The sequence below is a fragment of the Lycium barbarum genome, chromosome 5 (assembly GCF_019175385.1).
Source record: "Lycium barbarum isolate Lr01 chromosome 5, ASM1917538v2, whole genome shotgun sequence".
In the NCBI taxonomy this organism is placed as follows: domain Eukaryota; kingdom Viridiplantae; phylum Streptophyta; class Magnoliopsida; order Solanales; family Solanaceae; genus Lycium; species Lycium barbarum.
Window position 1 is genome coordinate 60,338,056 of NC_083341.1, and position 21,562 is coordinate 60,359,617.

The 21,562-nt window shown below is 38.1% G+C and overlaps 1 protein-coding gene across 2 annotated transcripts in view; it reads left to right on the top strand.

Annotated features, from left to right (window-relative positions):
- LOC132640888 (uncharacterized) overlaps positions 1–21,562 on the top strand; it is a 41,888-nt gene that overhangs the window by 10,813 nt on the left and 9,513 nt on the right. For both annotated transcript variants that reach the window (XM_060357691.1, XM_060357692.1), the window contains 11 exons: positions 217–317; positions 3,902–3,996; positions 12,117–12,137; positions 12,212–12,307; positions 12,409–12,529; positions 12,626–12,805; positions 12,921–13,117; positions 15,576–15,847; positions 16,628–16,729; positions 19,392–19,568; positions 19,677–19,865. In XM_060357691.1, coding sequence (XP_060213674.1) covers positions 217–317; positions 3,902–3,996; positions 12,117–12,137; positions 12,212–12,307; positions 12,409–12,529; positions 12,626–12,805; positions 12,921–13,117; positions 15,576–15,847; positions 16,628–16,729; positions 19,392–19,568; positions 19,677–19,865 — 1,551 coding nt within the window. The remainder of the gene's footprint in view (positions 1–216; positions 318–3,901; positions 3,997–12,116; positions 12,138–12,211; positions 12,308–12,408; positions 12,530–12,625; positions 12,806–12,920; positions 13,118–15,575; positions 15,848–16,627; positions 16,730–19,391; positions 19,569–19,676; positions 19,866–21,562) is intronic.

The following is a 21,562-nucleotide window of genomic DNA, read 5'->3' on the forward strand; positions in this document are numbered from 1 at the left end:
AGCATATCCTAAATGCTGAGGAATACAATTTACCAGTTTCATAAAAAAAGAAAGATATAAGTTGAAGAATGGATGCAATTATTCTCTTTTTCTTGGTAGTAGGGGTTGGGTAAGGGCTGTTGGACGAATATATATCATACAGTCGTGTGCTACAAGTTTTCACCAATCTCATGGTTCTGCTTAGTAGACTTACTGTTGCTCCCCTTCATGTTTCAGTCTACGATTCGGAGTAATTTGCAATATGCTGCATTGAGTGCGTTGAGAAGACTTCCCTTGGATCCAGGGAACCCAGCTTTCCTTCATCGTGCTGTGCAAGGGTTTGTTTGCTCCCTACTGTTGATATCTTTTGTAATCGATGGATTAAAAAGTTAGTTTTCTCGTTTTATTGCTTATTGTGGTATACCCTATTTCAGTAGTGGTCCATTATTATAGTTAGATACACTAATATCCACTGAAGCAAACATTTTCATCATCTTCTTCGTGCACGTGCCTTTAAACTTAGCATGATTAATAAATTACCATTTTCCCAAAAAGAAAAAAAAAACTCAGCATGATTAATCAATGCTAGTGTGACTTTTAACATTTTGAGTGCAACTCCAATCATGTTCTTTTGGCATATTATGGAGAATAAGGTACAGTGATTGCAATAAACTTTGCTGTCATGTGGCCTCCAGGGCTTTTAATCAATGGGAGCCCTCAAGCCTACTTTATATCTCAAAGAGGACTCAGACAGGGATATCCACTGTCCCCATATCTTTGTGTTGATGATGGAGGTTCTTAGCAGAATGTTAAGAAAGGCTGAAAGCTGGAATGGATCAACGGTTTTAGTATCAGAAGAAATGGCGAAGAGAGAATGGTGATTAGTCACATTTTATATGCTGATGACTCACTGCTCCTGTGTGAAGCCAATAAAGAGCAACTCCTGTGTGTTAGAGGGATTTTATTATGTTTTGAAGCTGTTACAGGTCTTAGGGTGAATCTATCCAAAAGTAGTGTGTTCGGTATCAATGTTGATGTTGAAATACAGGAACTGGCATTTTGAGATGTAAAGTTGAGAAGTTTCCTACAGTATACCTGGGCCTTCCATTGGGAGCAAAGAAAAATGACCAGTACATATGGCAGGAGTCATGGATAAGTGCGCAAACAAGTTAACTCCATGGAAGAAACAATACTTGTCTCTGGGGGGAGATTGATTTAGTTAACAGTGTTTTGGATGGAATTCCCACCTACTTGATGTCATTACTTCCAATTCCTTCTGCTGCTGGAAAAAAGCTGAATTCCATGAGAAATCAATTTCTATGGGAAGGGAACTCAAAGAATAAAAAGATGCACTTGGTTAGATCGCAAAGGTAACAAGAGATAAGGAGGGAGGTGGAATGGGAGTTAGAAACTCGAAATTGCACAACAAGAGCTTACTGTTCAAATGGTTATGGAGGTACAATGCAGAAACTAATGCTATGTGGAAAAAGTTAATTGATGCCAAATATGACAAACATGATATCTGGAGCCCTAGTCCAGTCCCAGTTTCGGATAGAGGTAGAGTTTGGAGGATTATAAGCAAACTATGGACAGAATTCCAGAAGTGAATAAGAATAGAGGTGGGCAATGGTTTCAAGGTTAAATTCTGGACAGATGTCTGGGCAGCAAATGAATGCTTTGTAACAAAATTTCCAGTAATGTATAACTGTTCAACAAACAAGGAAGGATTTCTGGCTGAATTATACTCAAATTCAGGATGGCAGATCAATTCTAGGAGAGGATTAAATGACTGAGAGATAGAGGAGTTCTGTCAAATGTTACAGCAGTTAAATACTACTGTTTTTGGTGGACGATAGAGCAGATACTCTGATTTGGACAGCTAGCAAGGACAATAAATTTTCTGTTAAAAGTAGTTATAAAAATCTGCAGAACCAAGAGGGACAATGGGAGATAATGTGGCCATGGAAAATGCTCTGGAAGATAAAGGCTCCAACCAAGGTTGCATGCTTTGGATGGATTGCTTCTTTGGAGGCCTATTTAACCCAAGACAACCTACAAAAGAGAGGTTTTGCATTGGGCAATAGATGCTTTTTATGTGAGGAAGCTCAGGAGACTGTTTATCATCTTCTTGTCCATTGTAATTTCTCAAGGCAGCGCTGGAATATCTTTTCGAGGATATGTGGTGTAGCCTGGGTGATGCCACACAATGTTAAGAATCTGTTGATATGTTGGCAGAATCAGAAGACAACGGAAAGGCTGAAGCAGATTTGGAAAACAATTCCACTCTGTATTTTATGGACTCTATGGCTGGAGAGAAATAAGAGATGCTTTGAAGGCAAAAAGAGTCACATTTCAGTGGTCAAAAACAATTGTATCCAGTATCTGTACCACTGGTGTAAGCAGGGCTTGTTAGAGGATATGGATCAATATCTTGATTTCCTAGAGTTGTTAGGGAGAAGCATGTAATGGGTCTGAGTTCTTCTTTCTGTTGTAATTTCTGTACCATGTTGGTACTTCGTTAATTAAATTTAACCTACCTTTATCAAAAAATTGTATTAGGTGCACATTACGGATTCGAACCCTGCTGATGACAAAAACCTAGTATTAAGCGGAGAAAGGCAGAGGGGCGGGTCTATTATCCACCGAGTTGCAAACCGTGTGCCACTGGCCGTCGGGGAGTTCTCAGTTATAAAAAACATTGCTATCATGCGTGTAGGCTGCATATTTAATGCTAAGGGGAATAATAAGAAGCGGAACTTCAAATCCAATGTGTAATATCAATATAGTAATTAATAAAGGAAATTCATTATCATTTGCGTGGAGGGAAGGATTGAGTTTGAGTCGTCCAATTGTGTAGCGGAAAAGATGCATCAAAGCTACTTTTGAAGTTTGCACCAGTCTTTTAGGGTGCTAATTCCAATAGCTATTTGCTTGAATCTTGTGAAAAAAAGCTACTTGTTGGAATCTTCCTTTTGGTGGGGTATAGGGGGAATAAGCGCAGCTGCTTGTTACATCCCAAAACCCATGTTAGCGAGAAGGAAAATGAATGACTTTATAAGCTTGGGCAAGTGGTTTGAGGCCCAAGGGGTAAAACTTTAAGTCCCGAATTCTCAAATTTACAGAGAGTATTGTGTTGGGTCTTGTAGAACCAGGGCGTTAAAAATGATACACAATGGGCCAGAAGTGTTTGCACTAATTGTTGCAAAGAGTTCCTGTAAATACATTGCAGCACTTTGCTGCATTTTAATAGGATACCTTTACCAATCAAAAGAGTAAGTGTTTTTTTTTTTTTTGAGAAGGGACATGAAAGAGTAAGTGTTCCATTGGGCCACGTACTGCATTCAAAAATAGGCAGTGGGAGCCACCCTGTAATTCCTGCATCACTTGCTGTGTATATACTTAAAATGAGGTTGTCGCTTCTTGGGGAAGAGTGGTTTTTACGGAAGAGTGGTTTTTACATTACATCTCAACCCCTGACATTTTTGAGAAAAGGTTAGCGAAAGAATTTGTAAGTTCGGTGCTTACTAACTTGGGGGATCTCTACTGTTTGAGGCCCTAGTGGTTTAATACATTCTGGAGGCGTCTGCTGCCAAGTGGTTTGAGGTCCAAGAGGTGAAAATCAAGCCTCTAGATCTCAAGTTTACCAGGAGCCTTGTATTGGTCATACTGGGCCTGGGTTGTTAAAGATGCCCTTACCTTTCAGAAATTTAGCACGGGTTCCAAAGCCATTACATGATCCCTGCTATTTCATGAGCAGAAATGGGAAAAAAGTCACACGGTTTTGCTGCAACAGCTTCTCAAATTTAGTAGTCTACTTGAATATCTTGGTCTTCCATTTTTTGTTAAAATACATTGATGATTGTCTAAATTTTATATACATTGCTGAACAGCAAAACTTAAGGCATTTTGTATGTTGATACAGAGTCTCATTTGCTGATCCAGTTGCTGTGAGGCATTCTTTAGAAATTCTCTCCGATTTAGCCACAAGTGATCCGTATGCGGTTGCGATGGCATTAGGTAATTTCCTGAACAAGGTGTTTTAGCTTTTGGCGATCCTTTCTTTTGCTTTAATATTATGAAGAACTTCACTTTCTGAACTCCAATTTCTGTTATGTGTTTAACTTACAATACTGTGCATTGCTATGCTGATTCTCGTTTTATGTAAATGAACACGGACAAAATATGTTGCCTAAATTGGAGCTCTGGGGGCATGTATGCAGAAGCACTTGCTGTTCTCCCAAAAGGAGAAGAGTGGTATAAAGAATATTATACCACAAAAGTTTCACCAAAAGGCTGAAGCAGAATTATTTGCAGTCATGTGTCCGAATTAAAATTTGGAGAATTAGAGATAACTGGCAAAGGGTGTAAAACCTGTCGAATGAAAAAAGGTTTAAACTAAAGTATCATAGATGCCTTGAAGACGAACCCTACTAAAATGGATGTCATTTCATGTCCTGCTTCTGTTCTTATCCTTGCTTCATGTAATTAACTTGATTGTGATGTTTAATTCCCTAAGAGGCTTAGCAAGTCCACTCATTGAGGTTTAATACTTTGCTTCAAGAATCTTCAAAAGAGAGAAACAGAAACAAATAAACAAGCAAACTAAAGTGCCTAAAAGGTGAAGTACTTCACCTGGCTGGCTCTCAAGGGGGCCTGTCTCACCCAAGACAACTTAATCAAGAGGATAGTACACTAGTTAACAGATGCAACATGTGACAGCAAAACTCAGAAAGTGTCAATCACCTCTTCCTTCACTGCCCAATTGTAGAAGATGTATTTTTGGTCTGCAATGGGTTATGCCATAGACAGTAAAGCAAGCCTATGAAAGCTTGGTTTTCCTGGAGAGTTGATAAAACCATCAAGAAAATCTGGAAAATGGCTTCAGCAGTAATTGTTTGGTGTGTCTGGACAGTGAGAAACCGAAGGTGTTATGATGGCATCTCAACTCCAACCTACTCCCTCAAGGCTGCTTGTTTAGTTAATCTTTTTAGCTGGAATTATCTCACCCCTGTTAATACTCCATCTGTTTCAATTTTTGTGAACCTATTTCCTTTTTTGTCCGTGCCAAAATGAATGACTTCTTTCCTAATTTGGAAACAAATTCACTTTATGAAATGATTTACAGCCACACAACTATTCAAGACTTTTTTTTTTGAAACTGGTAACTGTATTGTATTCCATATGAACAAAACAGTACATAGGTTGTACTGAAACGTTTCATATCTACAAAAGTACTCCAAGACTCTACTATTCTAATCCTATATTGAATCTAATACATCAATAATGGAAATAGTATCATCTGAGTAAGCCTGATTACACAAAAAACAAAGCAATAAAATACAATTCAACTTGACCTTTTGCACTCCATTCTCTATACTCTCAAAACATCTGGAGTTTCTCTCCTTCCATATTGCCTACCATATGCTGGCAGGGACAATTCTCCATCTATTTTTGTTCTTTGCCAGCAATCCTGCCTCTTCCCAACTCTTTAGAGCCTCTGAAACCTGGCTAGGCATGGTCCAGGATATACCTTTGAGATTTAAAAATATTCTCCAAAGCTGTTGTGTAAACTTACAGTGTAGAAACAGATGGTTAACTTGGTTAACTGACTCTGCTGTTTCTCCACAGAGGAAACATCTAGAGCATAAAATTATCCCCCTTTTCATCAAATTATCCTGTGTAAGAACTGCTTCTTTAACTAAAAGCCACACAAAGCAGCTAACTTTATGTGGGATTTTGGATCTCCAAATGTGTTTCCAGGGCTAGTTGGTAATCTGTTGAATTGATTGATTCATCATCCTGTAGGCTGAACTAACTTTGAACATTCCTTTTTTATTCCCCAGCCACCAAAAAACATCCTCTCCTACCTGAAGTCCCTTAAATTGTTCCAGTATGTTAAGAAAATCAGCCACTCTTTGTATCTCCCAATCATTGATTTGCCTTGTGAAAGTAAAATTCCATCCTTGAGGTGTCCACAAATCAGCTACAGTCCTTTGATGATCTAAGACAATATTATATATATCTGGAAATAGTGTTTCCAGATGACCAGCCTCAAGCCAATTATCCTTCCAGAATCTGGTTTTGACCCCATTCACTACTTTGATCTTGGAGTTGCACTTAACTTCATTCCATAAGGCTTTTATGGATCTCCACAGACTAACCCCATATGGTGTGGTAACCTCCTTTGTCATCCAGCTATCTTCCTCTTCATATTTTGCATTGATAACTTTCCTCCATAAAAGTTGATTTTCATTGGCATACTTCCATAGCCACTTCATTCTGAGTGCTTTGCTCTGCATTTTCATATCTTTTATTCCCAGTCCCCCACTCTTCTTGCCAGTAATCACTACTTTCCACTTCACCAAGTGAAATCCTTTTTTTTTTTTCTTTATTTCCTTGCCACAGGAATTTCCTCATGATGCTATCCAACCTCTTGATAATCCATGCTGGAATTGGGAACAGAGACAACATTTATGTTGGTAGGGCATCAAGGACTGAGTTGATGAGTGTCACTCTACCCCTAAGGGCAAATATTGACTCTTCCATCTAGCTAGTTTCCTCTCACATTTTTCAATCATATTGTTCCAAACCTCTGTTGAATTAGATTTGGCTCCCAGAGGCATTCCCAGATAGATAGTTGGCAGAGTACCAACTTCACCACCTAGATTTGCAGCCAACAAGTTCATGTTTGGGACTTCATTGATAGGATACAAAAAACTCTTCCTCCTATTAATGTGCAACCCAGAGATTCCTTCAAATAGGACTAGTATCATCCTTAAAAACCTTAGTTGCTCCTCTTCAGCATCACAAAAGATCAGTGTGTCATCTCCATATTAGAGGTGTGTCACCTCCAGACTTTCATTACCAGCTCTAGCCACCTCAAAATCATTTATCCATCCATTCACCTTTGCTGTCTTGATCATATTGTTTAGACCTTCCATTGCAATAAAAAATAGGAAAGGTGACAAGGGGTCACCTTGCCTGAGACCTCTTTGTGCTTTAAAAAAACCTGCTGGGGAACCATTAATCAGAACTGAGAAACTAGCAGTTGATATGCAGAATTTGATCCATTGGATCCATTTCTGTCCAAAACCCATCATCTCCAAAACCTGGAGTAAGTACCTCCAGTTTACATGATCATATGCTTTTTCAATATCTAACTTGCAAAGGATTCCAGGTTTCTTCTGTTTCAACCTGGAATCTACTGCTTCATTAGCTACTAGCACAGCATCCATAATTTGTCTGCCCTTAATGAAGGCCATCTGCTGGGAGTCCACTAGTTTTGCAATGACCCCTTTCATTCTTTCAGTCAACTCTTTGGAAAAGATTTTATAAATACTACCTATCAAACTGATAGGCCTGAAGTCCCTTAGCACCTTTCTTCTTAGGAATGAGAGTAATGAAAGTTGCATTAAAACTTTTCTCAAAAACTCCTTGCTCATGGAAGTTGTGAAAAGTGTTTATTATGTCATGCTTCACTACTTCCCAACATTTGATGAAGAAACCATGGTGAATCCATCAGGGGCTGGAGCTTTGTCAACTGCACACAATTTTAGAAATCGCAATACTTCATTTTCTTCAAAACTGCCTTGTAAAGACTCCTTTTCCTGCTATGATATAGTAGGGCAATTTGTGAAGTTACAGGCTGGCCTCCATTGTGTGGTCTCAGAATACAGCTTTTGATAGTAATCAATTATCTCTTCTTCAATTCTAGCTGGCTCCTCAATTGTTTCTCCCTGAATCACAAGCTGATCAATATTGTTATATCTTCTGTGAGCATTTGCCATTTTGTGAAAGAACTCAGTGTTCTTGTCCCCTTCTTTTAACCAGAGTGATCTTGATTTCTGTCTCCAAGATATTTCTTCATTCTTGACCAACTCCTCATACTCCATAAGTAAAGTTGCCTTCTTGATTGATTCCTCTTCTGTTAGGACTCTTTCTTCCAGCACTACATCCATTTCAGCCATCTGTCCTAGCAAACTTCTTCTTTTAGAGCCCAAGTTTCCATCCTCACTTGTGCTCCAAGTCTTGAGATTAGACCTTAGAGCTTTTAATTTACAAGCAAGTATATAGTCTGGTTTGCCTGTGAAGTTAAAAGAATTCCACCAATCCCTAACTCTATCCACAAAACCCTCTGAACCTAGCCACCAGTTTTCAAATTTAAAATAACTTTTACTCCTATTCGATGAACCACCTTGTAAAGTCACTGGAATATGGTCTGAAACCAGTCTTTGAAGAGTAATCTGTTTCAAATTGTTGAAACTATCATCAAACTCTTTTGAGATTAATATCTTGTCAATTCTAGAAGCTATATCTAGATTGTCACCTTTGAACCAAGTATAAGTAGCATCCTCAAGCTGTAGGTCAATTAGGTTCATGTCTTTAATGAAATCAGAAAATTCCTTCATCCCCCTCGTTCTTTGAGTACAGTTTTTCTTCTCTGAGATTAACCTAGTGACATTATAATCTCCACAAACAGCCTATGGCCCTTCCATTAATCCTTTCACAGAACCTAATTCTTCCCATACCAGTCTCCTTTCTTTATAAGAGTTTGGAGCATACACTCCTGTGATATGGCATGAGAAGTTTTGTAATTGTGCTTCAAACTTACAGGTTAGAGTGTAAGCACCTATTTCAAGAATATCCCCCCTCCATACTCTTTTATCCCATATCAACAGAATCCCCCCTCTTGTTCCACTAGAAAACAGATGATATCAGCTCTCCAGTAAAAAAACTAAACTGCTCACCAGTCTCCTTTTGTCCCTATTGTTTAATCCCCTAACATTCCATGTTACTAGTTTGAACTGCATTAAGAAACAGGGATAATAACTTCTCCCCTTGTTCCTATTCCCATTGCTCTTGTATTTAACATCAAAAGAAATAAGACCTTTCAGCTCTTGTGCACCCTTAAACCTTGTTTTTCTGCATTCAGAATCCTGCACCATTCTTCTTGCTTGTCTACTGCTGTCGATTTGTAGTAATAGTTCCATATCCTCTTCCTCATGCCCCTGGAAATCTACCCCAAAAATTTTGTTGAATTTACTCATATTTTGCTGTACCCATACCGAAGCTTCTTGCTTTTTATCCATGATTGTTTGCTGTTGCTGAATTTGGATAGGCTCTGCCTCCTCAACTTCCCAGTTTTCAATAGCATTGAAAGGATTTAGATCTGCCATCTCAGATAGGTCCTCTGCCACCCTCTTTCCACCACTTTCCCCAGCCACCATCTGCCAATCATCTTTTTCCACCACTTCTGAAGTTTCCTCAATCACCTCCCCAGACAAGTTCATCACCACTTCTGCAAAAGTGTTCACTTCCTTTGCAGTTTGTGTGTATGCATGCTTTTCTTTTTATTTTGAGAGCTCAGCCATAGTCATGCAGTGCCAATTGTTGTTGTACGATGTTGAGGGCAAGTAATAATCACAAGTTAAGTCATTAAAGATAACTTGTCCAGCAAAATCAGGCCCATTTATCACTTTCAGAGGTTTCTTAGGTGTGGGCTCACATACCCGGCTCAATCCTGAAATTTCATTTAAATTGTTCACTTGCCCATCACGTGATACCTCTGATGTGAAGTCAACCACTGTATTTGACAGTCCCATGTGATGCGTATCTCTGGAATCCCTAGGAGGATGGGATTCTTGTACTTCTTTGCAGAGGTCATCTCCTTTTACCCAGCATGCAATAGCTTTGCCTGGATCTTTCACAGCAGCATCTACATTAGCATCTCTGATGGTTCTTCCTTCCTTTTCCGGCGTGATTTCGAATCTCGTTTTACTTTCCACCCCGATTGAGAAGTAATACGTGATTCCATTACGATTGATCGACACCTCCCTCGGTATAAATCTACCATCATTGGACACCAAGATTCTTGCCCATTTCATATGGTTCTTGAGTTCTGTCTCCTCCTCTGTAGCCACCCATCCCCCTCAGATTTCACCTATTTCTTGGAAAATTTTCTGTGACCACAATGCAGTGGAATGCCCACTGCTCTGATCCAAGTCTCCTTTACTTCAATGGAGTTTGAGACACTTCCTGATAATGGGCTCCACCATTCGAGGTTAAAACAAATGTTCTTCCACCTCCACTGTCCTTGGAGAGTTTGTTCAGCCATATGTCTTTTGGGAATTTAAATAGGAACATATCATTGTATAGCTCATGGATGTTTATCCCAATAGCCTTTTTCCAGTTGGATGAAGACCATCTCCTTATATCTGCTAGGGTAGGTTTTTCCTTTGACTTTTCTCCACAACATCCAACTAAACATCTCTTCAAGAGCCCATTTTCCTGATTTGCAGATGATTCTGATATTTCAATGCTTCCCTTCTTCCTTTTAACCTCTGCTGTACGAAGATTTCTCGATTGCCATTTACTCTCTTGTACTACCTTTGAGAAAGGGTAGTTGGTTTCATTAATTCTAGGAGGGGCTGCTTGTTCCTGCTTTGAGTGGCACTTAATGAATCTTTCAATCTTAAATTAAATGCTAAGTCAACCCATCCAGCATTCAATACAGGCTCTGGAATAATTAGGACTGATCTACCACTACCATTTAATGATAGGACGCTCATATATCTCCTATGCTCATTGTGTTTCCTGGTGCAAAAGTGCTCTGCTTCTCGTTCAGAAGTTTTCCATCTCCTCACCACCTTCTGATGATCTGTTGAGGCTTCTTTCAAAGTGAAAATGATCCACTCCATGATTTTGCTACTTATGGATGTCCTCCTCATTATCTTTCTACTTCTTTCTACCCATTCATACCAGTCAGAGTTTTCAGAAGACCATCTAGTAATGTCAAAGGATTTAAACCCTGCATTGAAGTAAATTCTGTTGTCCTTCATGTTTGAGAAGAGAATCTAAGTTGTCGAACTGAAAGAGAAGGATAAGATATCACAGAAGGTAATAACTTGAGAATAGATGAGAGATATAGAAAGAAATTCCGGTAGAAAGTCACCGGAAAAGGGTTAGTTCCCCTCCTAAGAAGTAGGAGAGAACTTTCTTGGGGAGAGTGCCTGGGAGCATTTATGGAGAGAGGTTTAAAAGCTGATAATTCATTGAGACGACATTTTATTCAAGACTTATTTTGAACCACAAATTTCAAAAGTCTTCACTCTTTCTTAAATGTCGTGCCCAGTCAAATGGGTTCACATAAATTGAAACGGAGGGAGTAGTACATATCTTTTTGTGGATCTTATTACCTCCCTGATAGTAGCATAGACTCACTTGTACTGGAGCAATTTGATCCTTCCTTGTTTGCAAGTTATGCTTCTTTTTGATGCCTTGTAATGAAATCCGTTATACTTCATCAAAAAAATAAATGAACGTGCAAACTATGATTATAGCCGTTGTTTGAGACTTCTTGGAGGGAACACTTTGAATTCATTGTGTTTTAAAGAAATAGTGCTTGATTAAGGACGTAAAAGAAAATGAGATTGGGGGACGTGGTTTTAAATAAATCGCGCAGTTGAGTTAAGTCAATGGGCATGTTTGGAAGGTATGAGAGTTTCATAGTTTTGGTTTTTATCCATTGAAAAGTTCGAATTCCATCAAGGTCTTCGCATTCCCTAAAAATGAGTAAGAAATATATTTCTTAATAAATTTTTGAAGTGTTCCTTCATGAACGCGAAAAGAAACTTGAGAATCCTTCCTTCATCAGTTGAAGGGAAGAGAAGTAACTCCTTAAATAGTAGAATGAATGATGTGTCGTGCAAACAGACCGCAGTTCAATTAGTAAGAAGTGAAGAATAAGCTGAGGAAACGGCCTATAAGTTGCAAAGTTCTGGGCTTTTGGGATGTCTTCAAACTTTCATTAGTTTATTGATCAGTATGTGGACTCTATAAGGATGACTTCTTTTCCTATCTGCATTGATATTCTTTTTTTATTAATACCTCTGTATTTGTTTCCTTGTGTGTTTTCACTTGACAAGTAGCATTGCTTTAACGTTTTGTTGTTAAGATTATTTTGCTGTGGTGTCTTTTGCCAAGACCTAAGGAAAAGGGCATCCTTATGGTGATTTTCTTGAAATAAGTAGAATTTCTCGGTGGATGTCCTTATAAAAAAAAAGGAGAATTTCTTGGTGAATGTATTTGATTGATGGTTTAGAGCTGGTTTTTTGACTATAGCTTTTGTGTCTTTGTAGGGAAGCTTGTGCAGCCCGGTGGTAAGTTAATATTATATCTCTGATTTCACAGTCATTTATTATCCGTTAAAACTATCAGAATTTGTTTGAATCAGGGGCTTTACAAGATGTACTCCATATGCATGATGTTCTTGCTAGAGTTGCACTTGCCAGGTTGTGCCACAGTATATCCAGAGCTCGGTCATTAGATGGTATGTCTGTTTGAAATGTATTCTAAGCAAGCATGTTCCTTTTCTGTTTGGAGACTGAGAGGAGATAATAAGTGCTGGTGAACTCCATATTGCATGTGCAGAAAGGCCCGACATTAAGACTCAGTTCAATTCGGTGCTGTATCAGCTACTTCTTGATCCCAGTGAAAGAGTTTGTTTTGAGGCTATCCTTTGTGTGCTGGGTAAAGTTGATAATGCTGAGAGGTACATCTACAAAACTTTTCTTTTCCTAATGTCGCAATAACTGCCTAATTTGTAAGATTGGGCACTTAATTTTCTGAGGACTTTTGGACTCTACAGAACTGAGGAACGAGCTGCTGGATGGTACAGACTGACCAGAGAAATTCTCAAGCTTCCAGAAGCACCTTCAGCTAAAGACTCAAATTCTGACTCAAAGGATGCAGCTCCTTCAAAGTCCTCCAAAGACAAGTCTTCAAAGACAAGGCGTCCTCAACCTTTGATCAAACTTGTGATGAGGAGGTCTTCAAACTTGTTTTTTTGCTTGTGCTCCCCTCCCCCCACCCCCAAACCAGACCCTCCTGTGCTTCAACTTTTTTGTGATGAATTGGTCAGCTAATATCCTTCATTCTGACAGGTTAGAGAGTTCGTTTCGCAGTTTCTCTCGGCCTGTACTTCATGCAGCAGCAAGGGTGGTGCAAGAAATGGGCAAAAGTCGTGCTGCAGCTTTTGCTTTGGGCTTACAAGATATTGATGAAGGAGCTTATGTTAACACAGTTCCTGAAAATAACGACTCATATGATCAAGATCATAATGAAACCTCTCACCCTGAAGGTAATTAAAATGAATTAGCTTTTTAGACTTAACTTGTAATCTCTCTCTCTTTAATATTTGTGGAAGGTTCAGTTTGGGATACTAAATGTTTGTTAAAGACATACCTCTTGAAAGAGTTCAAAAATTGCTTGTATGTAGTGCAAATGATCTTTGACGAGGTCTTAACTATAGTAGACATATTACATATGGGCTAATATACGGAATTTGCATTCTGGGTCATATGGAGAGAGAATAAGTGTGAGATCTAAAGAGTTTCCGGTTTTGAAGAACACCTAAAATATATATGTAGGAGCTGTCGCAAATGTGAGGACTGTGGGAGGAGATATAAATGAGTTCCTCATAACCAGGGTTCACATCAGGGATTTGCCTTGAGCCTATACTTATTTAACTCTAGTTATATGTGAGTTAACAAATATTATACAAGGTAGAGTTCCATGGTGCGTGTTATTTGCAAACGATATTTTGTTAATTGATGAAATTAGCGAGGGAGTCGAGTAAGAGCTTGAAATATGCGGAAGCACTCTAGATAGTAAGAGTTTAGGATAAGTAGAACTATGTAGAATCATTCTAGAGGGTAAGGGTTTAGGATAAGTAGAAGTAAGACACAGTACATATACGACAAGTTTAGCTACAACCAAAGAACGAAGTTGAGGTGATTAGTGCGGTGATTGACCAAGTACCAACAATATAGATATCTAAAATCAATATTTGAAGAGAATGACATGATAGGTGAATCTGTAACACACTTAAACTAAAATACTATGAGAAAAATTGGAGTATTACAGGAGTATTATGCGATAGTAGCATAGTTATCAAAGTGAAATGTAAGTTCTATACATGGTTGTTAAACAAGCATTGCTACATGTGAGTGATATGAGAAAATTGGAGGAGTATTACAAGCGTAGTATGCGGTAGTCATAGTTATCAAAGTAAAATGTAAGCTCTATAAACGGTTGTTAAACAAGCAATGCTACATGTGAGTGAATGTTGGGCATCTATGGCCAATTGATGTAGTAAAAATGTGAATATTAAGATGAATATCGGGTCATACAAGAGTTGACGAATTAGAAATGATCACATCCGGTGAAGGTGTAAATAGCACACAGAAAATGAGAGAAGATTGCCTGATATGGTCTGGTCATGTGGTAAACCTCCAAATACACATGTATGTACGTGTGGCATGTTAATTGAATGTATTAAAAGGGATAAGGTAGATTTAAATTCAAATGGAGGAAAAGTTGTCTCAAAGACGTACATTATCTTAGAATCTGTTAAATGTGTGACCATTTCATCTAAAAGCTTTAGCTATTAGAGAGAGCACACTTTTATGTCTTCGCCACACTCTTTCATGTGCTGGCCTGATTCTTTTTCATTGGCAAGACGTGTGGAAATTCTTTTGATAATAGGTGGCGGCGAATCCAAGATCTCTGCCTGCTCTTGAACCATGTTGAAATGTGTGACCATCTCATCAAAAAGCTTAAGCTATCTGAGAGATCACACTATTATTTATTTAGTTAGTCTTCAAGAGAATCCACATGATGTTAGCTAAGTATGCATTTGTTTATGAAGATACTTGGTTTTGGTTTGCGTTGTCAACTCCTGTAAGTGTGCATTTGTCCTTTAATATTGGGTCATTGTCCATTTCATTGATATTAGACACGACATGGCGCAATTACAGCTTACCGAGGACATGACCTTAGATAGGAGGGTTTGGAGGACCCAAATTAGGGTAGAAGGCTAGTAGATAGTCTCGTTATCCGTTCTTATTAGTAGTCGCATTATTGCAATATAATTTCTTGTGCTCCGATTTCTGCTATTATCTGTTATTATCTGTTATTTCCTGTGCTTTGGTTATCTTGTGTCATCTGCTCCGATTTCTGCTATTATCTGTTATTTCCTGTGCTCTGATTATCCTGTGTTATCTGTGTCGCTTGCATTATTTCTTTTCCATATCGCTTTAAATCTCTTATCCGAATCTCTTAACCTTATCTGACTTCTTTTTATGCTTTTATTGAGCCGAGGGTCTTTCGGAAATAGCCGTCCTACCTTGGTAGGAGTCAGGTCTGCGTACACTCTACCCTCCCCAGACCCCACGATGTGGGATTTCACTGGGTTGTTGTTGTTGTTGTTGTCCATTTCATTGATCTTTAATATCTTTCATTGACAAGATCAATTATCTTTCTTATGCTTTTATTTCTGTTTTTTCCCAAATTGTTTTACTTATAGATTCTGCTTTTCTGGAGGTGATTTGCTTTATGGATGACCTGCTGCTTTTATAGTCCTGTAAAGACTAACTTTTACTTGTTGGCTTTCTTTAGTTGGAATTACTCAGTATTGTTTTGTATTATGGTTACCTAGCCTCAATTCTTCTATGGCTTTTGTGTGCTCTTTGTTGGATCCAGAATTGTCACCTCTCTGATTCTTCCAATTTTTTGATTTTCTTGCCCTTTTTGTTTAGGCATACGCCGAGTTTCCTCATTATCTAATACCACTGCTGTCAAGGACACAATTGCAAGTTTATTGGCATCATTAATGGAGGTGGTGCGGACAACTGTTGCATGTGAATGTGTTTATGTTCGTGCAATGGTAATAAAATCACTGATATGGATGCAAAGCCCTCATGAGTCCTTTGATGAATTAGAATCCATCATCGCATCAGAACTGTCAGATCCAGCTTGGCCAGCACCGTTAGTGAATGATATATTGCTAACACTTCATGCTCGTTTCAAGGTACTCAAAGCCGGGGAAAGGCGTATTCTTTGCATTGTTGTCTAGTTGTCTGTTTAATGGATTAAGTGATCGTCCTCTATATATCTTGTCTCTAAGTACTGTTCTTCTGTATTCACTTTAGAGACTTGTACTTTTTAGTTTCTTCTTGTATGATTTAGATATGTCGACATTCTTAAAAGTTTTTTCCAATTATACCCCTTTGTCTTTTGTTAGTGTTATTCTTTTTCACCACCATGAGAAAAGATAAAGAGTTTATAGTTTTGTCCCATGATTAAAGACTTCTTGATGTAAGAACTAGAAATATGCTTAAGAACAAATATTTTTTCTACACTGGAAGTTTCATATATTGAGGTGTTCATTGATCTTTTATGGAAGTGTAAGATCATTTTCTCCTATAATGTGTTCCTATGCTATTGTGTATGGTAGAGAGGTGTTGTTTTGTCCTGCCCTTTTTTTTCGATAGAGGTTTAGCTTATTCCAGTTCAACTATAGTTAAGTAGGCCTTATTGAAAGTTATTTTACCGTGAGGTTTTCTTATGCTCACCTTATCAAGATGCATTTCTTTTGATCTTAATCTTGGGATCTGTGAAAAAAAGTCTTGGCATCTGTGTCCATGCAACCAATAAAAGAAACAAAGTGATGGGTCAATGAAAGTTTAAGCTCCTGATTTTTCCATCCTATGGTTAATAGATGCGTAAATATTCTGTGTTTTTGGTATCTTTGTAAATTATTTGTCCCCAGAGCTCACATATCCTATTTTCTTTTTGCTGTGTGATTTAGGCTACTCCTGATATGGCAGTGACCCTTCTAGAGATTGCCAGAATATTTGCCACCAAAGTTCCTGGAAAGATAGATGCAGATGTGCTACAACTACTATGGAAAGTAAGCTTACTGTCATGACAGAATTTAAAGTTGAATTTTCTTGCTTAATTAACGCTTTTGTTCTTTCTTCCCCAACGCCTCATTTATTTTTTGGCGAATCTTTTGCTGGTCATGGATATGTTTATAAATTCTCTGTAGTTTTAGCTTCCAATTACTGGTTCGCCTCATTTATTTTTTGGCGAACCAGTAAATAGTCTAAAACTGATGGGTCAAAGTTGTATATGTAGCAGATTGCAGTTACCCTAATTACCACATGGACTGAACAAATATTGAATATATATGTATATATATATATATATATATATATTCTAATATGAGTCTGTTTATACGTGGTGCATCTACTTTCTTGTACAAAAATGGAGTGTTATGGTATTTTCTATTACAACCTAAGTCCTGTATAGTGTCAATGATCTTGGTGCCCTTAAATGGGACCTTCTCTGAACATTGAATTGATACATTTTTGAAAATTCTGCATCTATAAATACTTCTACGCATGGTATGATGAAGTATTTTCATCTGGTTGCACTTCTACCATCATATGCTTGGTCAGCTGGCTAGTGAGGGCGGATTTGTGTTTTTGGATGCTCTCATATTTCATTTGTTTTTTAACAATTAATGCTCATATGAAGAACAGTGAATTTGCTAAAAAATCTAATAATCTGATATGCATACGTGTGTTAGAAGTTTTTTAGGGAATGGACTATTGTCTCCTTATATGGTCTTTGGTAGTCCCCACCACATAAGCTATTAGCTTTTGGAGTTGAGTTAGGTACAAGGTCCTTTTTGTTAACGTGGTATCAAACCCAGACCCATTCCTATTCTTGGTTTTGCTCAGTGTTGGTCCTCATTTGCGCTATCCATGCTCCATATGTTTAACCCCAGGCGTGCGAGGGGGTGTTGGAATGTCCTACATTTTGTGTAAAAGGAAAATTGCAAACAAGGCGACAAGTTCCATGGGGATTGAAGCAGAGGCTAATTTTGGATTTCTAGAATGTGGGTTCACCACTAAAACAAACAAGGAGGACAAAATGCATTAAGTGGGAATTGATCCCTAGTCCTCTAGGAGCCTGTTTGGATGGGCTTATGCCTATAAGCTGTTTGAAGCTAAAAAAAATAAGTTGGGGTAGTCCAACTTATTTTTTTTGGCTTATAAGTTGTTTTCAGCTTATAAGCTGCTTTAGATAAGCTAAGTCAAATGGGCCCAATTATTTTTTTGGGCTTATTTTAAACACAAAATGACTTTAAGCTGGCCAGCCAAACACTCAAAAAAGTTGAAAACAGCTTATAAGCCAATCCAAACGGGCTCTAGGTAGATAACTCAACCTTTAACCAAGTGCACCATTTAGCCTTCTTGTAGCATGAGTTCCAGCAGATAATATTATACTGATTTTAGAAAATATATACATAAAATAACTAGTTTTACGGAGAGACCATGAGTTCACGTGCCCCGAATTTGATACTTAAATTCGCCCCTGGATTGAAGCAAAAAGAAAGAAGTGAAGTGTGTGTTTCTTTGATGTGAAGCGCACAATTTACTAACAAATTAAAATACCAGCCACATTTGAATTTAGTACTCAATAATCAAATTGCAACTAAAATAGTTTATTCAGCATCCAATATAAAATAATTCTAATATTAATCCAATCCAATATATAATAATTGCTAATGTTAATCCAACTCACTCAAAGTGAGATTTAAAGAACCTACCTCTTCTTGTTTTGATCATTTTGCTTCATTGTTGGAGCATACACTTATCTGAAGCGATAACAATCCCTTCGCATTGGTGATGGTTTTAATGACGCTACCAGCATTTGTTGAGGAAATGTACTGTTATTATTTTTTTTTTTTTAAATCTTGATAAAAAAAATGTCCTTGTGTGATCTTGGGCGATCCTCATCTCTTGAGCTAGCTTTCGAGGATGAGTTAGGCTTAAGGTCCGTTTTTCTTAATATGGTATTAGACCTAAACTTTGGTAAGCCCATCTCACAATCGTCTTCTCTTTACCTACTGTATTGCCCTGGGTTTCTTTCTCTCAACTTAGCCCAACAAGCCGCTCTAGGTCTTTCTCATCTCTTTCAATTCAGTCCAAAGAGCCACTGACGTTCCAGGCGTACTACTTCACTCGTTGAGCCAACTCTCTCTCTCTCTGCTCCAGACCCACTTCAGCCTATTGCGCCTGCTCTCTCCTTTAAGTGTTTAGCATGATCCCTTGCTACGTCAGGCTCGCTATTCAATCTCCTAAAAAAGGAAAAATATGCAAAGAAAGGTTTTCATGTAAGATCAGTGTGTCCATGTGTGACTAGAACCTGGCCTTAGGTTTTCCATTTTTGTGATCATCAATGTCAGGTTTCCCTTTTTGTGATCATCAATGATATTGGTATTTTTATGTGATCGTACTCCCGAAGATGCTATTTTCGTCGCCAGTGCGGTATGATCTGCTGAATTTTTCTTCCACCGAGTTGAATGGAGCCTTGACATTGTTTGCTAATTCACATCCTCTTTTCTCTCTCTTGCCACATTTAACTTGATCTTCTTGTTAAATCTGAAATACAGTGCTGTCTGAAGCTTGGAATTATTAACCTCTCATTTTTGCAAGTTTTTCCATTTTTGCTGGTTCGTATAGCAAAAATACATGCTAATCTAATCAGTATTTTATTGCTAGACCTGTCTTGTTGGAGCTGGTCCAGATGGAAAACACACCGCACTGGAAGCAGTTACCATAGTTCTGGATTTGCCGCCTCCTCAACCTGGCTCAATGTCTGGACTTACCTCAGTTGATAGTGTATCTGCTTCCGATCCAAAGTCTGCTCTGGCATTGCAGAGAATGGTCCAAGCAGCAGTAAGAATTACCTACAAATTAATTTGTTGATAGTTGAGCTACCAGGTATCTAGCAAGTATCTGTAATGGCAGCTTTTATTTTTCTGAATGGGTTATGACATACTTCAGGTTTGGTTCCTTGGAGAAAATGCAAATTATGCAGCCTCTGAATATGCTTGGGAGTCAGCAACCCCTCCAGGTACAGCATTGATGATGTTAGATGCAGATAAGATGGTTGCTGCTGCCAGTTCTCGCAATCCTACTCTCTCTGGTGCTCTGACTCGGCTCCAACGGTGTGCTTTCAATGGAAGCTGGGAGGTAGAAGTTTTAAGCCCTCAAATCGTTCTTCTTGCTTGGCAAGCTTTGATTTATTCCATACATGATTTATGCATTTGGTTATTGGTTATAAGTGCTTATTAGTTGTGATCATGAAAGTACGAGAACTTATGTTTCTCCCTTTTCCCAAATTTTTTAACGATGGTTGACTAGATCAATTCTTTGTCTAACATTGATTATTTTGTTTTTTAAAATATAAAATTGTGGATTTGAAGAGTGCACGGAAAATGATTGCAAACAAAAGGAAATAATTGAACAAATAATGATCAAAGACGTATTTTTCAAGTTTCTAGATTATAACCGGGTCAAATAAAATGGTACAGTGTGTTTATCTTGTTGTGACTGCCCTCACAATGTTTTTTGAGAATGGTAACATGTTATATTCGTCAGCAACGAAAAGCGGAGCTGGTATCTAATATTTACAAGTACAAACCCCTGTAATTCTTAGAAGGTGTCAAAAAGGTCTATCAATGATTCTGCATCATCTACAAATTGTTCTTTACACCAAAAATGCATGTACTCTTGATATTTTGGGTTGGGCTGCTCTTGCCTTCAAAGCATCTTGGTTTCCTCTCCTTCAAAATTGTCCACCATATGCAAGCTGGAATAATCTTCCACCATTCCTTGTGACATGTTCTTCCTCTTATACTGTTTTTTTTTGAGAAGGTAACATTTTTTTCTTTTATAACTATTTGCTGCGACATAAAAACTGCAGCTGTCTGTAATTACAGGGGAATATAGGAAGATGTACTAATCTATAACGTACTTATAGAGATCCTAGAACATCAACAAAAGATTCTATGTCTTCCATATATTCATGTTTACACCAAAAATAGAAAAGGGCTAGGCACTTCATCTTCAGTTTCTGGGTAGAGCTATAATTGTCTTCAAAACACCTTTGATTTCTCTCTTTTCCAAACTGACTACCAATTGCAAGCAGGGACAATCTTCCATCTTTCTTTCTGTTCTGAGTGAGTGCTATATTTGTTCCAGCACTCCAGCATTTCAAGTGTATCTCTTGGCATCACCCACATGATTCCCTTTAAATTAAGAAAAATCCTCCAAAGATGTTTAGTTAACTTGCAATGTAAAAAAAGATGGTTGGTTGTCTCTGATTCTTTCTCCACACATATAACATCTAGATCATAGGTGGAAACCCCTCTTCTTAAAGTTTTCATGAGTTAGGACTGTTTCAGGCCAAAAGTGTCCTGAGGCATCACCCAAGTAGTTTCAGCTAATGCTACAAAGTGTTGCCAGAGTTGGCTAGTAATAGCACAGTGTAGAAATAAATGGTCATTGGTTTCAGCTTCCTGCTGGCACAGGAAGCATCTAGGACTGAACTGAAAGCCTCTTCTCTGAAGAATTTCCTGTGTGAGGCAAGCTTTCTGTATAACTAGCTATGAAAAGCAGACAACTTGGGATGGTGCTTTGAGCTTCCAAATCTGTTACCAGAGCCAGGAGGTGCTGGACTGCCCTGTAGATGCTGCTGCTCTAAATAATCCCTTTCATATCATTTGACCAATTGTAACTTCTTGATTTCAATAGTTGAAGTATTTAGCAAAGACTCAAATAAGTAAGAATAGAAAATTCGATTTAAGTTTTAAATGAGTTTAAGTTAGTCCATATTTTGACTTTTTATTGACGCCTTTCAAAAGAGATAAGATCCGGTGAATCGCAAC